The sequence below is a fragment of the Mchenga conophoros genome, linkage group LG2, assembly GCF_057382185.1.
Source record: "Mchenga conophoros isolate Kocher_MC1m ecotype Shallow Benthic linkage group LG2, M_conophoros_male_GT1.1, whole genome shotgun sequence".
Taxonomy (NCBI): Eukaryota; Metazoa; Chordata; class Actinopteri; order Cichliformes; family Cichlidae; genus Mchenga; species Mchenga conophoros.
The window spans coordinates 32,865,663-32,887,566 of record NC_140527.1 but is presented as its reverse complement, the minus strand read 5'-3'; the positions used below and the strand labels follow the sequence as shown (position 1 = coordinate 32,887,566).

Here is a 21,904-nt window from a genome sequence, read left to right as displayed (position 1 = left end):
GTACATGAAGAACAGATGAGTGAAGTGGGGGGTACCCCTCTGCTAATACAAGTCTAAACGACTTCTTTCTTAACAGAACGTTTTGAACTGAAGTGAGACAACAGTGGTACCTGTTTTTAGTTCTGCAAAAAATACATTTCTAGCAACGCACATTTGCTTTTTCGTGTGAAGATAGCCTAGGGCTATTTTAAACACTGAACGCTGAGTACACACCCAAACCACAACTGTGGAGCTATTATGACTAACATTTGAAAGTAATATTTCCTAATGCACCGTCCTCTAGCCTTGTAGGGTAGCGAACCAACTATAAAGGTTTATTAAAGAGAACACATTTTTATTTATTTTGAATGTTTTTCCAACATGCAATATTTCTGCCTTAGTAGTCATGGCAGTGCATTATTGTAGTTTGGCTTAGTTTGACAACACGCCCCACCTCCAGATTCTGGTAACATGAGACAGAAGCAACTCTGGGGTTTCATGTCCAAAAGTGCAGGGGCTGACTGTTTTCTCTCCATACCTCTCTCTTGACTTGTGTCACGCACTTTCTTCTCTACTTTCACACCGACAAACTCTGTTGCAGGGCAACACAAACTCACCAACAAACAACTTATTAATAATCTCTTCACGGATGACAATAACTGCTTCAACTTAAGGCTGGTACTTGCAGCGGATGTTTCGTGTTATGTTGTCCGAAGTGCTTCGTCACTACTGCAAAAGATCTAATCTTTTCTTTCCCTGCCTCCTTTAGCTATTTCCCCTCAACATACTCACCTTTGACCTCCCTCATTCCATTCTAGGGCTGCGTTTTAGAGCTATAGAGCTGCAGAGAAATGTGCAGCTCGCACACTTTGACTGCACTAAAGCCATGAAAAGACCCTATCACCAAACAGAAGATCTCAAGGTCACATTTCTAATCTAAGAGGATATAATATGATATACAGCATGTATATATGCATGTGTAACTATCTGTAATGTGTTGCAGTCTTTAAACTTCATATTTTCATTCTTGGCCCTGCCTCAAAAATAGAGGACATTTGACTTGAAGTCGCGCTGGGTGCTGACTAAGAATCCATCTTCCTGACCTCATTTTTATTGCTCAAATTTATTGTGTGTGTGCGTGTGAGTGTGTTAGAGGAATTTAAAACCCAGCAACATACTAGAGTGTAGGGAAACCCCATAAAAGTCCAAGGGTGGGATTATGTGGTGGCTGAGTGTTGTTTCTATCCGCCCAGAGAAGTCCCTCCAACTGTGACAAGAGTGATGTGCTCTTGTTTTGGCCAGCTGGCCTGTGACAATAAGCAGAGCTGTAAATATGTCCAGATTTGTGTAAAATAGACACATGTAAGGCCTTTAACGATAACTTAAAGACACAAAATCTACACACTCATAATCCATAGACATGCTTAACCCACACAACAGGAACGTCAGTGGTAGCTTTCCTTTCATGAAAACTGTGTCAGATTGCTTCACCTTGCTGTTCCAAGCCCTCCACTGACTACCTAACCCTTTTCCAGATGTGTGTCTCGCAACACCAGATGCTCAGCACATGCATACCATGCCCAGAGCTCCTACTGCGAGCTGACAGCCACACAGGGACCTTGTGTGGTGAAACAATACATCAGCTCTCTGTGTTCCTCCCTTACAGGGCTCCTCGCTGATCCAACTGCTTTCAAGAATCCCCACCCCTCCTCATGCGAGCACACAGAAGAGAGAGAAAAAAAATGTCCAGAAAACGAGGATCAGTAGAGGAAGGAAAAAGTAGTGAGTGTGTGGCCAAGTAAGAAATAAAGACCAGGGGGAGGAAGGTTGGCAGGACTGGAAGAGAAAATGTTGCTCTTTGGCATAAGACAGCTCATTGTTCTCGTGGCTTGCTTCAGTTTGGTTTTTTAACTCTGAGGCTTCTAAATACAAAGCAGGCACAGCATATTGTGTGGACTTGATGCTGCCTCCATCTGGCAGGAAGCTTGCCTCAAAACGATTAAAACTGCATGGGTTCTGCTCAGAGTCATTTCATATTTGACTTACAAAACAGCTTTGGTAACGCCACTCCTTCAGCAATCAAAGGGTTATCCTTCAGCACTTTTGTAACTGCCGCTGTGGTGCGAGTGAAGTCAAAGTTATTTGCTCAAGTTACAGCCCTCTTCCACCGTGATCCACAGGATGAGTGAGTCATGTGTTCAAGGACTTGGGTGCTTGGCTGTTGTGGGAACATTTCCATTTTCTGATTTCCATGAGACTACAGAACAAACTAAAATGGCTTCCCTGATTCCACACCATGGTGGAAGATGGTTGCGCCAAAATGATCTTGAATCACGCTTAGCAAGTAGGAAAAAAATCACACATCTGACTCACTCTGAGATGAGAGTCCTCTCCTGTGCATCTCCCATGAGTGTGTGGATGAGTGCGTCAGAAAGAAAGCCCCTGCATCCACCCGAGAAGTTATAAAGTTTAATGCGCAACACTTCAGTAAAGTTAAATCAATATGTGCCTGAATAATCTGCATTCATTACACGGGCTCGTCCAGGTGCACCGTTTCCCCTGCAACCACTTGTAACAGACAATGCTGCGACAAACAAAGAAACGCCGGGCAGCAGGTGTGGGGAAATTTCAACAACAAATGATCAAGTGTGTTCAACAAACTTTCATATGGTTGGGTGTGTCCGATGAAGACAAAAGCTTTGTGCTCACAGTTCAGCGCCAACAGACAAAATTTATTCAAAGCATCTGCCATTACAAAAGAAAGAGTTTAGCTTTGAGTTGGGCATTCAGGCAGATGTTAAAAAAACAAGTAAATTGATGTACCACACAGGAAACTGTGGATTATGGTTATCCCTGCTTTCTTTTCCTTTTTTTTTACTCTAGCAATACCAACTTGAAGAAGTAGGTTCTGAAACATGGTATTTCAGCATTGGACTGGGGTGTGGCTCTCTCTACATTTTTATATCAGCCCTGCACGCACACTTATCATTGTCAAAAATAAAAAATCATTTTCCACTTACAGACTACATATTTACATGCGCATTTGGAGCTTTAAACAAGTTAAAGTTTAATGTGAAAATCTGCTCTGAACTTCTAAGTCTTAAAGAATTGTTTTACTTTGGAGTCCATGATAACAAAGCACAGATTTTATGTGAATGGCCCTTGCCCTCGTGTATCCAAGAGGAGTTCCTATAAAGATTTGTTTCAGTCATCTCCTTAGGGGAGCACAGACTACTTCAAAACAAGAACCCATAGTTTAAGGCAGACAACATTCCCATCTTCTCAAACCACAGAGTTCAGCCCAGCCATTTTCTCTACCAGATGTGCTGTATTCAATAGCCTTCAATGTTAAGTCTTTGCCTGCCCTCTACAGGGACTTGAAGAATCTACAGTTTTAAGTTGGCTTACCATTTGTATAGTAAACCCACATATGGTTTGCAAGTTAGAAATTTAAAAACGCCCTATACATGTTCCAAGACAGCTAGACATTAATCCTGATGAGTCACAAAATCAGCTGAAGTGCATCACAAGATGCCTGCTGAGCCCAAGGTTAAGTAACTGGATAAAGCCAAAATGCAGTATTTTACTGACCTCTTCTGGTTGAATTTTTCATTGCATGTTTCAAAACCTAACCACTTCCTATTAGCATGTGTGGGCACTGTTGTACCATAGACTGCAAGGTCATTTTCTGTTTTTGGTATGCATGATTTGAAGTTAAGAAAACCAAAATATTTCTGTTTGCTTATTCTCAAAACAAAACTTAACAGAAATACATTCAGATTGAATTCACACACAATGTACATCAAAGAGAGAGATAGCATTGAGGGAAATGCTTTATTTCGCACTTCAAACAACCAGAAAACCACTTTGAAGGCCACAGAGAAACTTCATTCTTGTCTTCAAATACTGTCATTCCTGCAGGTAAGTAAGCATGTGTGGCTCAATGTCCATTGGTTTTAAGTGTTGGAGAGCAGAAGCGCAGAGTGCTTTTGTTGACTATCAGTGTCCTCTCACTTGAAGATCTTGCCCTGGTTGAAGGCTTTACCCACATGCTTGAAGTCTCCCTCCCAGGCAAAGTACTCTTTTACCATGGTTTTGCACTCTTCACTGTTTGGATCCAGCTTGCGCCAGTCATATGATTCGTAGTCAATCTGCCAATCTTCAGAGAGCTGGGAAGGAAAGTCACAAATTGAATTCAAGTTAATTACCCTCAGCTTTTAATCCAAAAATATATCATCAACATCACTATCCGATTTTAGATGACACATTCCATCCTACCTATCAAGGCGATAGGTGAACCATAACAGAATGCATTCAAATGCAGACCATGTAGGCTACGGGACACTTTATATGAATGCCAGATCTCAACATTCCTCAAATGTTTTTTTTTTTTCCATTTTCACAACAACTGTATACAACAGAGTGGTTTTCCGTGACAACAGCCTAAATACAGCAGTATCAATAATTATAGTTTGAAATTTAAATGTAAGGTTTAGTGTGTGCACATGTCCACTGCACAAAAGCAATGTTTTGCTGCCTAAAATAGACATGACAATCCACAGAGTTCAAAAGTCAGCTTAGGTCAGTAACCAACAAATACCTGCACAACTAAATCTGTCTTTATTCAAGGACAATTGTCTTAAACTGCAATACGGTTTGTGGCCACAGCATGAACCAGCCTTTTACTCACTTAACCAGAGATGACTGGGATGAATATGGTCTTGAGTTTCTCTTCCCCCGTTAGATTAAGACTGCGTGTCATAATGGGACACTGCCTTGCCCAAAAACAGGGGTAATTTAAAAACACTGACTGGAACGTTAATCCTAACAGAGCTGCAATCCATGCACTTCACCTTGACACATGAGGAAATGCCCAAATCAATGTGAGAAACACTGGGGATATTATCAAATCAGAACATTGATCAAAGCACGTTTAAAATCTAATACTTACAGTGAAGGCCAGTTCCTGGCCTCTGAAGACCCAGATGCCAGAGATGCTGCTGTCGTTGTTGGTGCCGAACAAGATGACACTGGCAAAGGCATTCTTTCTGAGTTTGTCCAGGCGCTGGAACATACCTGTGAGGTACAATCAGATTTGAGACATTTTGATTTTTATCAACACGTCAAGGACATCTTCTATTTGATCCATATCTAAAGGAACTTCTGTCTCTCTACATGTAGAACAAAAACAAAAAAACAAATTGCCTGTGGGGCAATTCTGATCCTGTTTAATGTGACCACAGCATGAACCAGCCTTAAACTCACTTAAAACAGAGATGACTGGGATGAATATGGCTTGCAGTTTCTCTTCCCCCGTCTGATTAAGACTGTGTGTCATGACAGGACACTGCCTTGCCCAATGACAGGGGAATAATTGCTTTTCTCCTAATTGTAGTACAGACCCGTTTCTGAAGTTGATTCAAACATGTCCAAACTCCTTACAAGAACGTCACTGAAGACCTGAAGATGACCAATTTAACATTTGACAAAAAGGTACTTAACACTTATTTTTAAAAAACAAATCATGGTTTTAGCAGTGCCAAGCCCGTTTGTCCCAATTTACACATTCTTTGAAAACTGGTGTAATCAGCTTTCCTGAAAAACTGCAGGATTAAATTCCAACTAGGGCTGCCACAAACGATTATTTTGATAGTCGACTAGTCACCGATTATTTATGCGATTAGTCGACTAATCAGATCATCATCCACTGGACGTAAAACTACAGCTTATTGCACCAGCAGCATCTGCTCTTATATAACTATCATTAGCTTACAGCTTTAAGCTTTTAAGGTGCTAACTAAAAATAAAGACAAGATGATAGTTTATTCAATTTTAATGAAATTTGCAGATTGTTTCGGTAAAGTTTAATAAACTCCTTGCTATCTAAAATATAACAGGACACCGGAGTATATTCTCCAGCATCTCACACTTCTGATAATCAGCTGTCTGCTTGACGTTTATTCAGCTGTGTAAAAACTATAACTTTAATCTCAGCCAAACCGATTTACTCAGGAACAAATAAAATACTAAAAAAAAAAAAAAAAGCCAAACAATAACATTTTTAATTTATCTAAGTGACTCATATATATTTAACCTGAGTCGCGAAAGACGGCGGTGGGTTTGAAAACAATTTGCCGGGAGTCCGGTGTTCTCACGGCGCTAGTGACCTAGCCCCCGGCTAGCTATCGAGCTAGTGGGTAACAGACGTCTCCGAAAACGTCGGAGCGCTTTTGAAAATATGTGGTGTCCTGATAAACTGAGCCGATATTTGAGGTTTACACAGCTACATTCTCGCCTGAAAATATGTTAAACGTTTATTTTGTGACCCAGAAAGAATAATAAGAGTAATATTAAAACTAACTAGCTACCGGCATTGTTGGAAACTAAGCTGGGCCGCGCTATGAATTCTGGGACACAGCTGCTTCTTCTTCTTCGGGGTTTAACGGCAGCTGGCATCCTTGTACATGCTGTGCTGCCATCTTCTGTTTCAGTCCGTTATTACACTCTTAAATCCTGCTATTATTCCTGCGTCTTTTGCGATCTTACAAAGCTTCAAACGACACGTCGACTATTAAATCAGTCGTCGACGATTTTGATAGTCGACGTAATCGTGACTAGTCGACAAATCGTGGCAGCCCTAATTCCAACCCAGAATCAGTCCAAATGATTTAAATGAGACTAAAACCTAAATCTACACCAGGACTGAGAAAACCAGCAGTATCCACTGCAGTCAACAAGAACACAAGTTAAGATGCATTTAAAATGATCTGTCCTGTGTAGCAAGTCCCAGCACTGTCTCCTCTAATCCCCTCTTTAAGGCTACATGAGAGCCGTCTTAGAAGTCTACAGACTTTCAGAAAAATTCCCATATGCACACGACTGCCTCTGATCCCAACTTGTTCCTGGGCCATAGGAGCAAACCTAAACAGATGGAGGAAATTCATGCCAGCACATGAAGTAGCAAAGAAAGATGTAAGACCAGGGAAGAAAATAAAGCCTTTTCTGCGTTTGCTTTCCAACCAATAAACAACCATAATAATAAAGTAACTTTAGATACTAATGAGACCAAAGGTGTTTTATAAAATGGCTGCTGCTGAGTCTCACCTGTGATAAGGTTGCAGCTCTTGAAGGTAAGTGTGAGCTCCTCGGGATATTTGTACTGGCTGTGCCAGATTGAGTAGCCCTCACGGTCAAAGTGCTCCCAGAAGTGGGGAATGGCTACGGTCAAGGTGTCCTCGTTGGAATACTTTCTCTTGAACTCATCCATAACAAATGCGCTAAAATGAAAAAAGGAAATGACACGAGTTATGTGATCCGTGTACATGCAAGGTGAAGAGAACAAGGTGCAGAAATTAGATTGAGATCACTGGAAAAAAATTAATGTAGGAACAGTTACTGAATGCCTACAACCATTTTGTGGGTCCTACAGGACTATAAAAGGACGTTTAAAGCCAGGATTTGCCACTGACAATAACCCGAGTTTATAAATACCCACATGACTCCACCATCTTTACTTCAAAGAGAATCTTTAAATACCATAAAGCCTTGATTATATTCTGTTGCAGACATGGACAGCTGGAGACGACGTGACCAAGTAGTCGTTCCTTTTATACTTCTCCAAGTCCACTGCCTGGGGTATACGCATAGTTTGCAAATTGTAATGTAAATTTCTCTGCAGACAAGTCTGCACAGTCAACCCCCCCCCCCCCAAAAAAAATTTAATCAGACCTAAGCCAGCTGACACACAGATATACAGTCAACCTTGAAGGGCAACTATGCATCTCAAAGTTACATTCTGTTTGTGGCCACAGCATGAACCAGCCTTTTACTCACTGAATTCAGAGATGACTGGGATGAATGTGGTCTTGATTTTATTTTCCCCTGTTAGATTAAGACTTGGTGCCATTAAATGGGCACAGTCTTGCCAAATGATAGGGGACCATCTTTCCACAGCATAGGAATGTCAAAACTCAACATGTGAAACCACATAACGAGTTTTAAATGATCAATATGCCAAAGACTGCTACAGATGCACAATAGAGAAATAGGCCTTCACCAACTGATTAACACTCTTAAAGGCAGAGAAGCCTTTAGGGAAAACTACTGGGGTAAAGGGTCACACCCAACACTTGCAGATTGACTCCACATTATAGATTTTTTAATTACCATACAAGGTGTGAGCTTACAGCGAAACAAATTCTGAATGATGAAATGTATACACAAAAGAAAAAAGATCTCTCTACCTCTTTGGCAGGTGTGCAAAGGGGTCCTTGGCTTTAGGCTCTGCAGCCAAAACAGCATCACAGTCATCCATTTCCTCTTCAGGATCAGGCTTCTTCTCTTCCTTTTTCTCTTCCTTCTTCTTCTCTTTCTTCTCCTGGGGCTTGCCAGCCTCCTTTCCTCCCTTCTCTTTCTTAGAAGGAGTCTCTTTCTTGGGCTGCATCTCAGCAAATTTCTTGGCTGGAAGAACAAAACAGTGAAAGTCATGTTCCGTCTTTGGTTTTGTATCTGTTGGGAAGGAGCCTGCCCTCAAATCATTTGCCCAACAATGGCTGATTTTAGCTGTGTTAGTATTGGCGTGAATTAAATCAGATATGCAAACTTTATTTTTTTTTCTTAACTTCAAATAGCCTGAAAGACAATGCTTGGGGGGGGGGGGGGGGGGCAGTGTGAAGTATGGCCCGACTCCATTGTGCACCTTAAACTTGGCAGCACGATCGGGTGTAATACTAGATTCTTAAATTGGGTTCTACTCTGAGATCCCTCACCAGCGAGGTGATTGGAAGATAATTACCCACAAAATTCAGTTGTCAAAGTGATACAGTATTACTATTATTTTTGAAGAATCCAATTGTGCAAATAACTCAAATATTAGCAGTGAATGCAGCTTTTCCAACTATCATTTAAACAACAATGGTGTGGACTTTTGCTTTTAAACATTTCAGACACTTAGGCTACGAGTTCATACTGTCTAACATGTATGCCTTCTGATCTAACTGCTGGTGACTCACCGTCAAACTGGGCCATCTTTTCACACAGCTTGACCTCTCCCAGGACAGCCTTGAACTGTGGCTGGTTGACACAGGTGACAAACCAGCGGGTCACATTGGGATAGGGCTGACGGAAAGAAGGCTCCAGGACCTACAGGGAACAGTGAGGTGTTAATGGCTTCTGGTGCAACTTCCTCCCCAAATTTCATTACAGAGATGAAGTATTGCCATTAGGCTCCAAGGTACCGCAAGGTGCAGCCGTCTGTGACAAACCTGTTTGTAGAGCCAGAGCATGGAGCAGGCCACGGTGATGTCTGCAAGGGTGACCCTCTCTCCCACAAGGAAGGTACGGGTGTTCAGGTGTTGGTTCAGCACAGCAAGGAACTTTTTCACATCCTCCTTGGCCTGCTCGGTGGCCTGGACAGTGGAAGAAAAAGAAAGAAAAATGACTGTAAATCTTATTTTCCAGTACCAAGGTGCAACAACAGGGTGCAGTCCTCTAGGAAGCCATTGTTTCAACTAAGAAACACTGAGCTGTATACCTGCTTGTTGAACTGCATGATTCCCAGAGTGGGGAAGACCCATGCGCTGGCAGGAGGGATGATCTCTGAGTCAGCGAAGCTCACCCACTGCAGCACTTGGGCTGCCGCCTGAGGAGTGGAACCGCGTAGGGTATCATTGCTCACTACGCACACAAGATTTTAAAAAGGAAAGTTGCTGTTATGGTTTCACAGTCGTTCTGATTTTTAAAAAAAATTATAGTACAACTTCAGCATTTTAAGATTTTCTTAATACACTAGAGGTAAAACTGTATAGATATAACTAGTAATGTGGTCTGACCCATCTATATGATGATAAACCCTTGAGTCAAGAAATGTCCTGTGAATTTAAATGTTTTGCTGATTGAGTGCTGTATCCCATCACAAATTCTAGACCGAATTAACTGCATCCCTGAGCAATTTTCTAAAACAAGAGTGTAGAATTCAAGCCACTTAATTATTATTAAATGTGAGACTTACAGTAGTGAGCAATGGCATTACTCTCAAACAGACAGAAGCCGTCATCTCCCTGGTAGGCAGGTACCTACAAATGACACAACTACTCATTTGAACACATTCAATGTGTTTTTAAGTCAGAGAACAAAGCGGTGCATGTGCAGATCTGTTAGCTACGAAACATAAAAGGGTGTGTTGTCAAACTGGTTAAATCCCAGCTCATAAGTTGCATTTGACAAATAACGAGTCAACCTTATTCGTGTGGGAAGGAAAAAAAGAGAGGCTCTAAAAGCAAAGCAAAAATGCATATTTAAGGGAATTGATACATTGAATTGATTAAGCCAGCTGTACTTACCTTGCCCAGAGGGAAGTTGTTGAGGAAGGCAGGAGTACGGTTCGTCTGCCCGAAGGTGAAGGCAGGGGCACTCGTGGCAACTTTGAGGCGAGCACCACTGTACTGGGCTGCAATCTGGGCCTTAAAGGCCCGCCAGTTCTCTGGGTACGTGTACAGAGTCTGAAAGGACAGAAGACAACTGTTTTTAAAAGCAAACTGCATATATATGCACCACACCTCTTCAAGCTGGATGTCTAACCATTTGATTGGCCTATGAATGACTTTCAGGAAATAGCCTGGTGTTTTACTAATGTATATACTGAGTCCTGAACAGGCTTCTGTCGGTTTTCTAATTCTACTTAAGGCATGTAAACTTGGATAAAATTGGTAAGCAATCTATCAAACCCGTTAAGAGGCAGCATTTAATTTGTTTTAGTGTCACAAATAAAAGGATCCCATCCAAATTAAAAGGGTGGACCAATTAAAATCTGGCTGATTAGGCTATGGAGCATGATGAAGCTGAAATACATGCTGACTTGCACGGAATACCGCATTTCTGTTAATCAGTTATCTAAAATAAATAAATTATTTTCACGTGGCTTAAAACGCTCTCTTGACAAATAAGCTGTTCCTTAACACCGAGTCGCTTAACTTCGGAGAATAAATTTAAATATACGGCAGAATTGAGACTAAATAAACTGAACTGTAGCGATACCCTCAGGTAAAAAAAAAAAAAAGAGGGAAAAAAAGCGTATGATGTGAGGAGGAGGTTTTCAAAGTGATGAATAGGTAAGGTAACGTGGCACAACCCTGAGCTAAGAGAGCGGAGTCTTCCACTTACAATGCATCGTTAGCAACAGCTAACCTGTGTTAGGAGGAATACTGAATGGTATTGTTTACAGATATCCCCTATAAAAGCTAGAAACCACTCCGAAAGCAATGTCTGTGTGAAAAGCTACTCAGTAAGAGGGCAGATGCATCTGATTTTTAGCGGATTGCAGCAGGAAACCTAAAAGTAAGCACTATAGCTGGCCATCTCTCCATCTTACTCACCCCTGCCGCCATCTTCAGGACGAGAGAAAGAAAGAACGACGGCGCGCTTCACTGACGTATTTACGGCCAAATGACGTGCGCGTTCTTGAAATATCCGCGTTCACAATTCTTCTGAACGGCATGGATAAAGCTGCCTGGTCACATTTCAAAACATCCAAACATGACTTAAAAACTTAGTACCTTCACAAATAGCATTTGTAGCTAACACAGGGAGATAAACATACACTGACACAAGGATGTAAGAACAAATTAAATATTTTATTACAGCAAAAGCAAAAAATATGTAGGAATGATGAGCATTCAAAATAACAAACACTACTAATATGGATACTTCTATTCGTTAGCAATTTTTAAGTAAATTTGTTAACACTCTTACAACATTTCCATTAAAAAAAAATGTAGGCTGTACAGCATAATAACATGATATGCCTATAGGGCTTGGCCCCCATCTCCATACCAGAACAGAAGAAAAATAGTAATTTGTCTGTCTTAATAGTAATTAAGACAGACAAACTGAGATACAACGCAATAAAGTCCCACTGTTTCTTGCTCCTCAGAAGAAAATCAGCTCACAAGACCTGAAACAAAATACAGATGGTAAGTTTAAAAAAAAACAAAAAAAAAAAACATACACCATTATTTTTGTTTGTTCTTGTTGTTTTTATGTGCAAATAATCATAACCAAACTAAACCAACAACAACAAAAAAGCAGATCTATGACCCATCTGACAATGTACTGTGGTCTAATAACTTACCCAGATAATCATCCATGAGAGATCCAATGGCAAACTGAAAAACAAGGAAAACTTTGTTTTAATATAGTTTTAAGTATAAAAGATTGATGAAGGCACAATGGCATCCCACATTGATTTGTTGAGCTGAGATTTTTCACTGTTACCGTCTTGGCGTCTGTAAACTGGATGTGACAAGTGATCTGACTGTTGAACCATACACTTTAATAAGTATGCCCTGAACAAAGACAGTTGTAGCGCACTGGCAGTTTGCAGACAGCACATCGACTGGCAAAGAATGTCTGCTGTTGATGGGGACAGAGTACAAAGTGGGTGGTGCAACCCGTCTATGGGCAACTCTTGCCTGCGATGTTGATCAGCCAGTTGGACCAAATTAACATACGAGAGGAAGTGAAACAGAGTTCTAGAGACAATGAAAAAGTGTCCACTGCAGCTACAGTCTGTACTTTTAATGCTGTACTTTTTAATCTTTGACATTTTGAGGGTTTTTTTCCACACTTCTCCTATTCGTGGAGAACTCTGTGGTCGCTCTCTTCCCCATTTTGGCCCACTTGTCAACCAATCGGCATTCAACCAACACACAGCGTTATCCACATCCTGCAACATGCAGTTGGTATGCTTGTCTGTAATGAAATACATACACAAAAAGGCGCAATAGTGCCATCAACTACACACTACACTGGCCCTGATAAACCAGGTGTGATTTTTGTAACCTGGCACACATGGCATAGCCTGTGCAGCCCAGGTTGAAGACACAAGGGTAAAAGCAGGTCAGTCCTTACCACCATTTTAATAATATATTAGTGCAGGAGCTCAGAGATTCCCCAATTACAGAGAGGGAGATGCTGGAAGAGTTGGAAAAAAGCAAAACTTTCTGGAGAAAACTCAGCGATCGCTTTGCTTTGTGTTTCGATTTTTCCCGTTTCTACACCAGCACTGATGTTGAGGTGAGACATATAATTCAGGAGAAGAGCCACAACCCAGTCATAAACTATGAGTTGGTTGTGGCACAATCAATCCTGTGACCAAAACTAGGTGTAAGGCACTTCTGCACTGCCTTAACTTTTCAGAGCCTGTAACTATGAACATCTTTTATATTTATAGGAAATTAACTCCGGCTTAAGTTTATATGAAGTACTTAACTAAAGAAGAGTAACAAACTTGGGGTGAAGAAGTTTTTCAAAAAATAAGAACAAACACTTACAATGTCATTCTTATCCACTCTGGTTCCCACAATCTTCAGCCGGATCTCATCATCTTGCTGGATTACAATGTCCTTAAAAATAAGAGGAAGAAACATCCTTAAATGCAAAACTGACACTTGTGTTTTAACCTTTATCTTCACTATAATGTGAACACATGTCTGAGTTTGCTGAAAACTTTTTTTTAAACACATAATAATGATAACTTTAACTTTATTTTAAAAGCCAATAAAGGCAAAGAAGAGAAATGTATTTTAATACATGTTTCTGTAACACAATTATTGTTTCAACTTAACAATGAAACAATACCTCATCAACTGTCTTATAACAGGGTGGATTAGAATTGGGGTCAAAGTCCATTTCTATGGGGATCGACTGCAAAAGAAATGTATCATGAATTACAAACAACATAAATACTGCAAAGTGCACTAAATGACAACTAATTAAACACAATTGTAAATATCTTGCTGACTCACGTGGCGAGAGATGAAGCAGGACATGGGACCTATTTCTGTGAACAATCCGACCTGTAAGAATTACAGACATATTTAGAAACATTTCAAAAGGAAGACAGAACACTATTCTTTTTCAGCAATTCATGACTTCCTTCTTAAAACTGGACACATTTAGTTTAACAGTTTGGCTGTTAAAATGATTCAGAAAATTCAGAAGTACAATTTTTTTTATATTTCTACATCTTATAGGATGGATGGAATACACGGTGTAAAAAAGTAACTTTTCGTGCCACTATTGCATTTGCAATGTTTTACATCGCTTTGGAGGAATTTTGGCCCAATTCTCTTTCCGGAATTATTTTGAATTTAGCCACATTAGAGGGTTTTCAATCATGAATGGCCTGTTTAAGGTGATGCCAAAGCATATCAATCTGATTTAAGTCCAGACTTTCACTATGCCACTCCAAAACTTTCATTTTAGTTTTTTAACCATCCAGAGGTGTACTTGTTTTGACTCATTGTCCTACTGCATAACCCAAGTCACAGAGAGCCTCAATGCACAGACAGCTGAATGCATTTTTCCATTTGTAGTTAAACGCTCTCACTGTTGTTCAGTGGAGTCCCAAAACCTTAGAAATGGCTTTGTAACCCTTCCCAGACTCACGTGTGTCAATGACTTTGTTTCTCATCTGTTCTTGAGTTTCTTTAGTGTGTTGCTTTTTGAGATCTTTTAGCCTACATCACTTTGTCAGACCAGTCCTACTTCAATTCAATTCAGTTTTATATATCTAGTGCCACAGTTGCCTCAAGGCACTTTATTTTGTAAGGTAAAAACAAACAAACAAACATAGAAATCCCAACAAGTTAAGTGAGTACTTGAGTCAACAGATTTGACAGTGATCAGCCCTGGGTGTGGATAGTGAAACTGAACTCAACTTTCCAAAAAAAAAATTAAATTCCAAAATGATTAGTCATATTTAATATAGGATTTAAAATGTAGCAGGAATTATTTTCCACACAGGGCCAACTAGGTTTTGGATAGCCCCCCCCCTCCTTTAATAAAGGAATTCATTTAAAACGGCATTTTGTATTTACTCAAGTTAAATATTAACCCTCTCTCTGATACAATTTTTTTTGATTATCAAAAATGCAAAAAACAAACACACAAACAAACAAAAAACTAAGAAATCAGAGAGGGGGCAAATACTTTCCTACAGCATGGTATGAAAACTGTGTTTTAAGACTCTAAACCTGCCCCTCACCTTGTTAACCTGAGTGACCACTGCATCCACAACTTCTCCTTTAAACGGACGGAAGACAATGGCCTTGTATTTGACTGGATAGAGGACAAAACCTCTGCCTGGTTGGATTACGCCAGCACCGATGTTGTCAATGGTGGTAACGGCAATGACGAAGCCATGCCTGCAAGACAGAATTAAACAAATTATTTAAATTGCAAAACAACCTCCATCTGTGGCCCAGTTTTCCAGAAGCCACTGGTCAAATTTCAGCTTCTTTTTAGCCTTTGTTTTAAACTATTTTTAAGTCAAACACAAGAGTCACTCACTTGCCAGTGCAGGTCCCCTCGACCTCTGTGAAGAGCTTCTGCTTCACGGTGTTCAGCAGATTCGGACCAAAATATCTCGGATGTAGTAAGATTTCGTGCTCCAAAGAAATCTGTGAAAACAAGGCTTTTGTAAATTAGCTTGCCGTGGACAACGTCACTGCTCAAGCTATTCTGCTGCCGTTCAAAAACAAGAGAAAAAACACTTGTAGCATCTCCACACGACTATAAAAGCGCAACAGTGATAACAGCTTTTAAGGGTATACGATAAAGTTTTACAAAGCTACAGTAGCTACAAGCACGCCAGCCAAACTTGTATCAACGACAGAACCAGACTGCTGTTAGCGATTATATACAGAGAGCAATACAAATACTTACATGGTAAAACATTTCGGTCTGTTTACGTTTAGTCCCAACTCAAAAATCGTTTTATTATATTTTCTAAAAGATGTTTTTTCGTGTATTGAATGAAAACCAGCCGCTCGTTTGTTCCTAACAAAGTCACTTCCGAGTCAGAGGTTGGGAAGTTGTTGCCCTCAGTTCTGTCTCTCAGGAGCGTATCGCTTTTCTTCTCTAATTTTGATAGACACGAAAGTTAAATGTAATAATCACAAGTTAAGTTAAACAATAAATATAATAACAATTTAAATATTTTACCTGCCTTATCTACGCATCGCTTAATTAACTATTTAAACGACCCACAGCAATCAGGCTAACCTTTTCAATCCAGTCACAGACTGACCCCTGTCGGTGAGGAGGACTAGTGCGTGAGGGTGTGGACGTGCAGCAGGCGTGCCTCCATACTGGGTTTTGATTGGTTTGTTTTCCACGAGACTGTTAACGTCTGACATATAAACGAAGCAAAAACGAGATATTTGCTAACACGATAGCTGATTAATGGTAAATACTGCTTCAGTTATTGTGTAATGTGACGCACTGTGAAGTCGACTTAAAGCTGGATAGGTAAATATCCCTGCTTAACTTAGCGACATTAGCTCTAACTTTGTGCCTCTTAAGGATTAGTCTGACTTCCTTGAAAACCACTCCGCCTGGATACAGCAGTAGCTGACTGACGATCAGATTAATCTCACACCAGCCTCCAGTTTCTGCTGACTGACATGGCGAGTAACCTCGTCTCGAAGCTGTTCCGCCCTCATCTGACACAGCTTGTAAGTTGTTCCACACTTTTCCACTTTGTAGAAAGCGCACTTTATGGGTGGTTTTACGTGACTGCGCTGTCCTCCCTGCAGGTGTCTCTCCGTTCAGGTTGCTTATTACGGGGGAAGGGGGAGGTGGCAGCAGCGATGTGTACCAGATGTTCCTCCAGTGGCTCTCCACCAGAGAAGATCAGCCGATACCCAATTCCTTACAAGAAAGATCTGCCGTATGATATAGTGGAGCTTATGGAAGAAGTGGAATCAAAGGTTTACATATGAGGCGTTCAAGGTCTTTAAGTCTGCTGAACTTGATTCTGCTCCCCGTTAAACCTGTGTTTCCTTACAGGGAGGATTTTTGCCCAATGTCTTCAAAGTTCTGTCTCACAGACCGGCAGAGTTCAGAGCCTTCTTTGCATACTACAACGAACTGATGAACAAGGACACAGGTGTGCTGTATGTCTTTTTTTCTAGCAGCAGGTGCGTTTTTGTCTGAGATTCAATGGAATTGACAAACTCTGGGAAACGTTAGGCCCCAGAAGGTGCGCACACACTTCAGTAATGGCCCCACTCTTCCCATTGAGAAACACAACACCCAGACTGACATGAACCATGGTGACACAACTTGCTTTTTTTAGTAGTTTCAGTAGGGATGAGAAAGTCTTTGGAGTTTATTGTCGTGTGTGTGTGTGTGACTGTGTGTATGTGTGTGACAGACAGTACAGTGGTGTGGTGGTTAGCACTGTCGCCTCACAGCAGGGAGGTCCAGGGCCCTTCTGTGTGGCGTTTGGATGTTCTCTCTGGGCACTTGGGCTTCAAAGACACCCTTTAGTGAGGTTAGGTTAATTGGTGAGTCTAAATTGGCCAAAGTGTGGATGGATGGATGGATGGATGTTAGATTTGGATGTTGAATTGTTCCTTTCAGAAAAGCATTTCTAAAATTCAAAACCTGTAACCCTTGCAAAACTACACATGTAAATCCTGTCACATTCCAGGATATCTATAGCACTCTGGGTTCAATGAATCCATAAGCCATTATTTGTCTGTGTGCACCAGCCTTGCTTTTTAAAAGTAAGGAGAGCTGCAGATTTGGTATGCATTTTTAGCAGCTACCTTTAAAAAGAATGCATCATATTGCCTAGTATGAATGAATACTAGGCAATACGTAAAATGAGCTCTTTTCATACTTGCGTGCACTGTGGGGGATTGATGATGAAATCACAACTGCAATATATTTGTGGAGTATTCCTGTAACAGGGGTTGTTTTGTTTTTCTTGACTTAAAATTCAGTTGTGTTTATTTTCATTTCAGATCATTTTGGTAATGTGTAACCTGAGTCACTGTTTGTCCAAAAGAAATGTTCAGTAGCTTAGAAATGGGACAGCGCCAGCAAATTATCTTTCACAGAAAGTTAAAAATTCTCTTTTTAATGAGAAGCCTTCAAGATGGGATGTAAACTTCATGCAATGTGGGAAATGGCTCGTTCCAGCACTAATATTAACAATCGCTGCCATTTGCACTGTTTGGCTATTTTGTTGCTACAATGTAAATTAACTTTTCCGGGTGTAGGCATATTTGTATTAGCCTTTTGTCTGTACATCTAAAATAAAATCTGTCCTGAACAATGCACCACAGCCTGAGAGTCTAGCAGATTGGCTTTAATTCTAAACAGAGTTGAGATTGCGCCTAAGATGTAGCAGGTGTACTGATTTATTGGTAAAACTTTAGCTAGATCAGGTTCACTTCAGTCTTTTAGTACAGGACTGGATTGTTATTTGAACAGGTTTGTGAGAAGTGTTTGCACCTTTTCCTTAAATGCAGCAAATGTAATTTTGACTCAGTATTTTTCCGATAGTTATAAATGTCAATTGTTTTGCAGGTAGATTAACCAAGGCAGACCGTGAGCTGATTGTAGTGGCAACCAGTATCTACAACAGGTGTCTGTACTGTGTGGTATCCCACGGTGCTCTGCATCGCATCTACTCAAAGAACCCCACACTTTGTGATCAGGTATAATCTTAAATCCGGTAATTATAACAAAGGTGTTTTAAGGTATTTTGTATATACACTCATTATGTGATGTGCAAAATTTAAACTAGGCTGTCTGTCACATCTCTTTTTTACTTTCTAATACAGATGCTGTTTGCATGTGACCTTCCTGTTTGGTTTTTCTTAATTGCCATAAATCAGCAAAACACACTTGTAGGTCTAATTGGTGCTCTGTTTTCCCCAGGTCATTGTGAACTATGAAAATGCTGACCTGGCCCCTCGGGAGCGTGCCATGCTGGACTTTGCCATGGCTGTGTGTCGCTGCGACACCATCACAGAGCAGCACTTTAAATCTCTGGAGGAAGCGGGCTTTGACCGCGAGGATGCCTGGGACATAGCCGCCATTGCTGCTTTCTTTGCCATGTCTAACAGGCTCGCCCATCTCACAGACATGAGGCCAAACCTGGAATTTTTTAACCTGGGCCGCATACCACGGGACAAGAGCAAGGACAAGGGGGGCGATGGCAACTGAGAAAGGGAGATGTTACAGATTGTCTTAGGTCAAATGCTGTATGTGATGTTAAACTGTTCATGGTGAAGGAAATTCTCTTATATTGTATCAACATATGACTGTTGATATTTGAAGTGTGGTTTAATGAGGTGTGATAGCCTGTTCTACAGGTGTACACGCTAAAGGCAAATAAATTGACACTGAAATTAGTCTGAAGGTCAGGAGTGTAGACTTGAGATTTAAGTAGCTTGACTGAGCCTGTTTGTTTTGTTTTTTGTTGTGCCAAAATCAAGTTATGCAGTGCAGGCATCTAAATGGGGCTTGTAGGAATAGTTATGTTAAGATTTATTCCGATTCGCTCATGACTCACTAAGTTGTGGTTAATAGAGAGGTTAAGAAGTAGCCCTTTGTTTTGTTTTGTTTTTCTGCAGTTAACACATCTCTTACCTTTGAATCTGACCAGTGTGTAAAGTGAGAAAGCTTATTTGGCTCAGGCCTTAATAGCCTCCACTGCCATGTAATTGTTTATTGCAATGTACACGAAAAGCATACCAGGATACACGAAGACATGCATTTCTGAAGTATTGGGTAACTTTGAACCAATTTCGAGTCCCTTCCTATGGCAAAAAATGTCATGAAACTGACTTTTCTGTATTTTACTGACCTTGTTTTAAAGTTTAAATGGAAAATTGCATTTCCTCAGTTTCACACTGTCTGTGGGATGAAGTTCTTGATTTTATGTGAGCTTGTATTTTCAATAATTTCTGTGTACAAGTGAAAGATGGGGCTTTACTTGCAGATGTCTCTCCTTTGTCGCTGTCAACAGAAATTACCTAGTCTTGGAAAAGTGCTTCCTATCACCACCAGATGGCGCTGCATTCATGAACCTATCGGAATTTACACTGTCTTCTATATGTAACCTCTGACTCATTAATTATTCCATATGTGAAAGATGGGCAAATAAAACCTACAAAGAAGAGCTTTAGATAAAGCTTAAAAAATGTTTTTTTTTTTGTTTTTTTTGTTTTTTTTTTTTAAATGCTGCAATCATGCTATCATTTTTCCTGGTGTAACTCTTATCTGTTGGAGTGTCTCACTTCTGTATAGTACCCAGCATTTCCTCTGAAAGTTGATCACTTTTGATAGCAGAAAGTAAAGTCAAACATGCATCACCTGAAGATTTGCTTTTTTTTCCCTCTCCTCATGCACTAAAAACTTCCCTGCTCACTAGACTATTTAGGTGATATTCACACCAGGGGACATGAGATTGTGTGTGTGTGTAAAGCTTACAGGAAAGAATTACAAATATAGTTTCTGTATCATAAACACCCTGAAAGTCAACCAGAGCAGATCCTTATTGTAGCATAATGGGATTATTTATGTATATACACATTTAAATTTAATCCCTGTGCCAGAAGATGTGTCATTAAACCATTTGAAACAGAATCACCTGATGTTAGCAAAGGTCATTTCACAGATAGTTTTGTCCTTGTGTCTGTCCTGGGAGACCTATTGATTTGTTAAAGTGTCATATGGCTCATGTGCTATTACAGGTTCACATTAAGCACCAACCTTTATGACCCCCATGTGTCCTATGACTGTTAAAATGAGAAAACAGTCTCTTGACAAGACAAGTAATGTGAGGCTGCCCTGGACCATTCATGTTGTAACTAGAATAGAATAAGATACGATTGCGCTTTGTTGAGCTTGAGCACATAAAGATAAGAAAAGCCTTCAAAATGAAAGCTTTAACCATTTCCTGTTGTAGTCTGTACTTTGGTGGAGGAATCAAGGTTTTATATGGCAGCTGTATGGGGAGTCTGCAGGCCTGCCACAGTGTCTTTATTCTCCAGAGGGAGATAAAACAAAGCACGACACACATATCAAATGGGGTATGATAAAGAGCAGAAGGAAAAAGAAAATTGAGGTTGGGGGTTATGTGGAAACAAAGGTGGAAAAAAGCAAAGTAGAAAACATTTATGAAACATAACTTACAGTGGGGCAAAAAAGTATTTACTCAGCCACTGATTGTGCAAGTTCCCCCACTTAAAATGATGACAGAGGTCAGTAATTTGCACCAGAGGTACACTTCAACTGTGAGAGACAGAATGTGAAAAAAAAATCCATGAATCCACATGGTAGGATTTGTAAAGAATTTATTCGTAAATCAGGGTGGAAAATAAGTATTTGGTCACCTCAAACAAGGAAAATCTCTGGCTCTCACAGACCTGTAACGTCTTCTGTAAGAAGCTTTTCTGTCCCCCACTCGTTACCTGTATGAATGGCACCTGTTTGAACTCATCATCTGTATAAAAGACACCTGTCCACAGCCTCAAACAGTCAGACTCCAAACTCCGCCATGGCCAAGACCAAAGAGCTTTCGAAGGACACCAGGAAAAGTATTGTAGACCTGCACCAGACTGGGAAGAGTGAATCTACAATAGGCAAGCAGCTTGGTGTGAAAAAATCAACTGTGGGAGCAATCATCAGAAAATGGAAGACATACAAGACCACTGATAATCTCCCTGGATCTGGGGCTCCACGCAAGATCTCATCCCGTGGGGTCAAAATGATCATGAGAACGGTGAGCAAAGATCCCAGAACCACACGGGGGGACCTGGTGAATGACCTGCAGAGAGCTGGGACCAAAGTAACAAAGGTCACCATCAGTAACACACTACAACGGCAGGGAATCAAATCCCGCAGTGCCAGACGTGTTCCGCTGCTGAAGCCAGTGCATGTCCAGGCCCGTCTGAAGTTTGCCAGAGAGCACATGGATGATACAGCAGAGGATTGGGAGAATGTCATGTGGTCAGATGAAACCAAAGTAGAACTTTTTGGTATAAACTCAACTCGTCGTGTTTGGAGGAAGAAGAATACTGAGTTGCATCCCAAGAACACCATACCTACTGTAAAGCATGGGGGT

At 40.6% G+C, this 21,904-nt stretch overlaps 3 protein-coding genes across 3 annotated transcripts; 1 reads left to right on the top strand and 2 right to left on the bottom strand.

Moving 5' to 3' along the window:
- Positions 1-3,794: 3,794 nt before the first annotated feature.
- Positions 3,795-11,432, bottom strand: eef1g (eukaryotic translation elongation factor 1 gamma). The gene is made up of 10 exons (XM_085296273.1): positions 11,352-11,432; positions 10,320-10,478; positions 9,989-10,052; positions 9,512-9,654; positions 9,243-9,386; positions 8,991-9,120; positions 8,223-8,439; positions 7,084-7,256; positions 4,931-5,055; positions 3,795-4,148 (listed from the first exon to the last, which is right to left on the bottom strand). The coding sequence occupies exons 1-10, from the start codon at positions 11,361-11,363 to the stop codon at positions 3,990-3,992; spliced, it is 1,326 nt and encodes a 441-aa protein (XP_085152399.1). The 5' UTR covers positions 11,364-11,432; the 3' UTR covers positions 3,795-3,989.
- A 158-nt stretch (positions 11,433-11,590) lies between these two features.
- Positions 11,591-16,161, bottom strand: polr2g (RNA polymerase II subunit G; the record flags this gene model as incomplete). Its single annotated transcript, XM_085296300.1, has 8 exons — positions 11,591-11,929; positions 12,107-12,140; positions 13,308-13,379; positions 13,615-13,680; positions 13,782-13,832; positions 15,023-15,182; positions 15,328-15,437; positions 16,042-16,161. Coding segments are annotated over 8 exons (627 nt in total), but the record flags the coding sequence as incomplete, so codon positions are not given.
- Positions 16,124-20,156, top strand: LOC146582396 (uncharacterized). Its single transcript, XM_085296286.1, has 5 exons — positions 16,124-16,493; positions 16,575-16,748; positions 16,828-16,927; positions 18,358-18,488; positions 18,712-20,156. The coding sequence occupies exons 1-5, from the start codon at positions 16,443-16,445 to the stop codon at positions 18,997-18,999; spliced, it is 744 nt and encodes a 247-aa protein (XP_085152412.1). The 5' UTR covers positions 16,124-16,442; the 3' UTR covers positions 19,000-20,156.
- Positions 20,157-21,904: the final 1,748 nt, after the last annotated feature.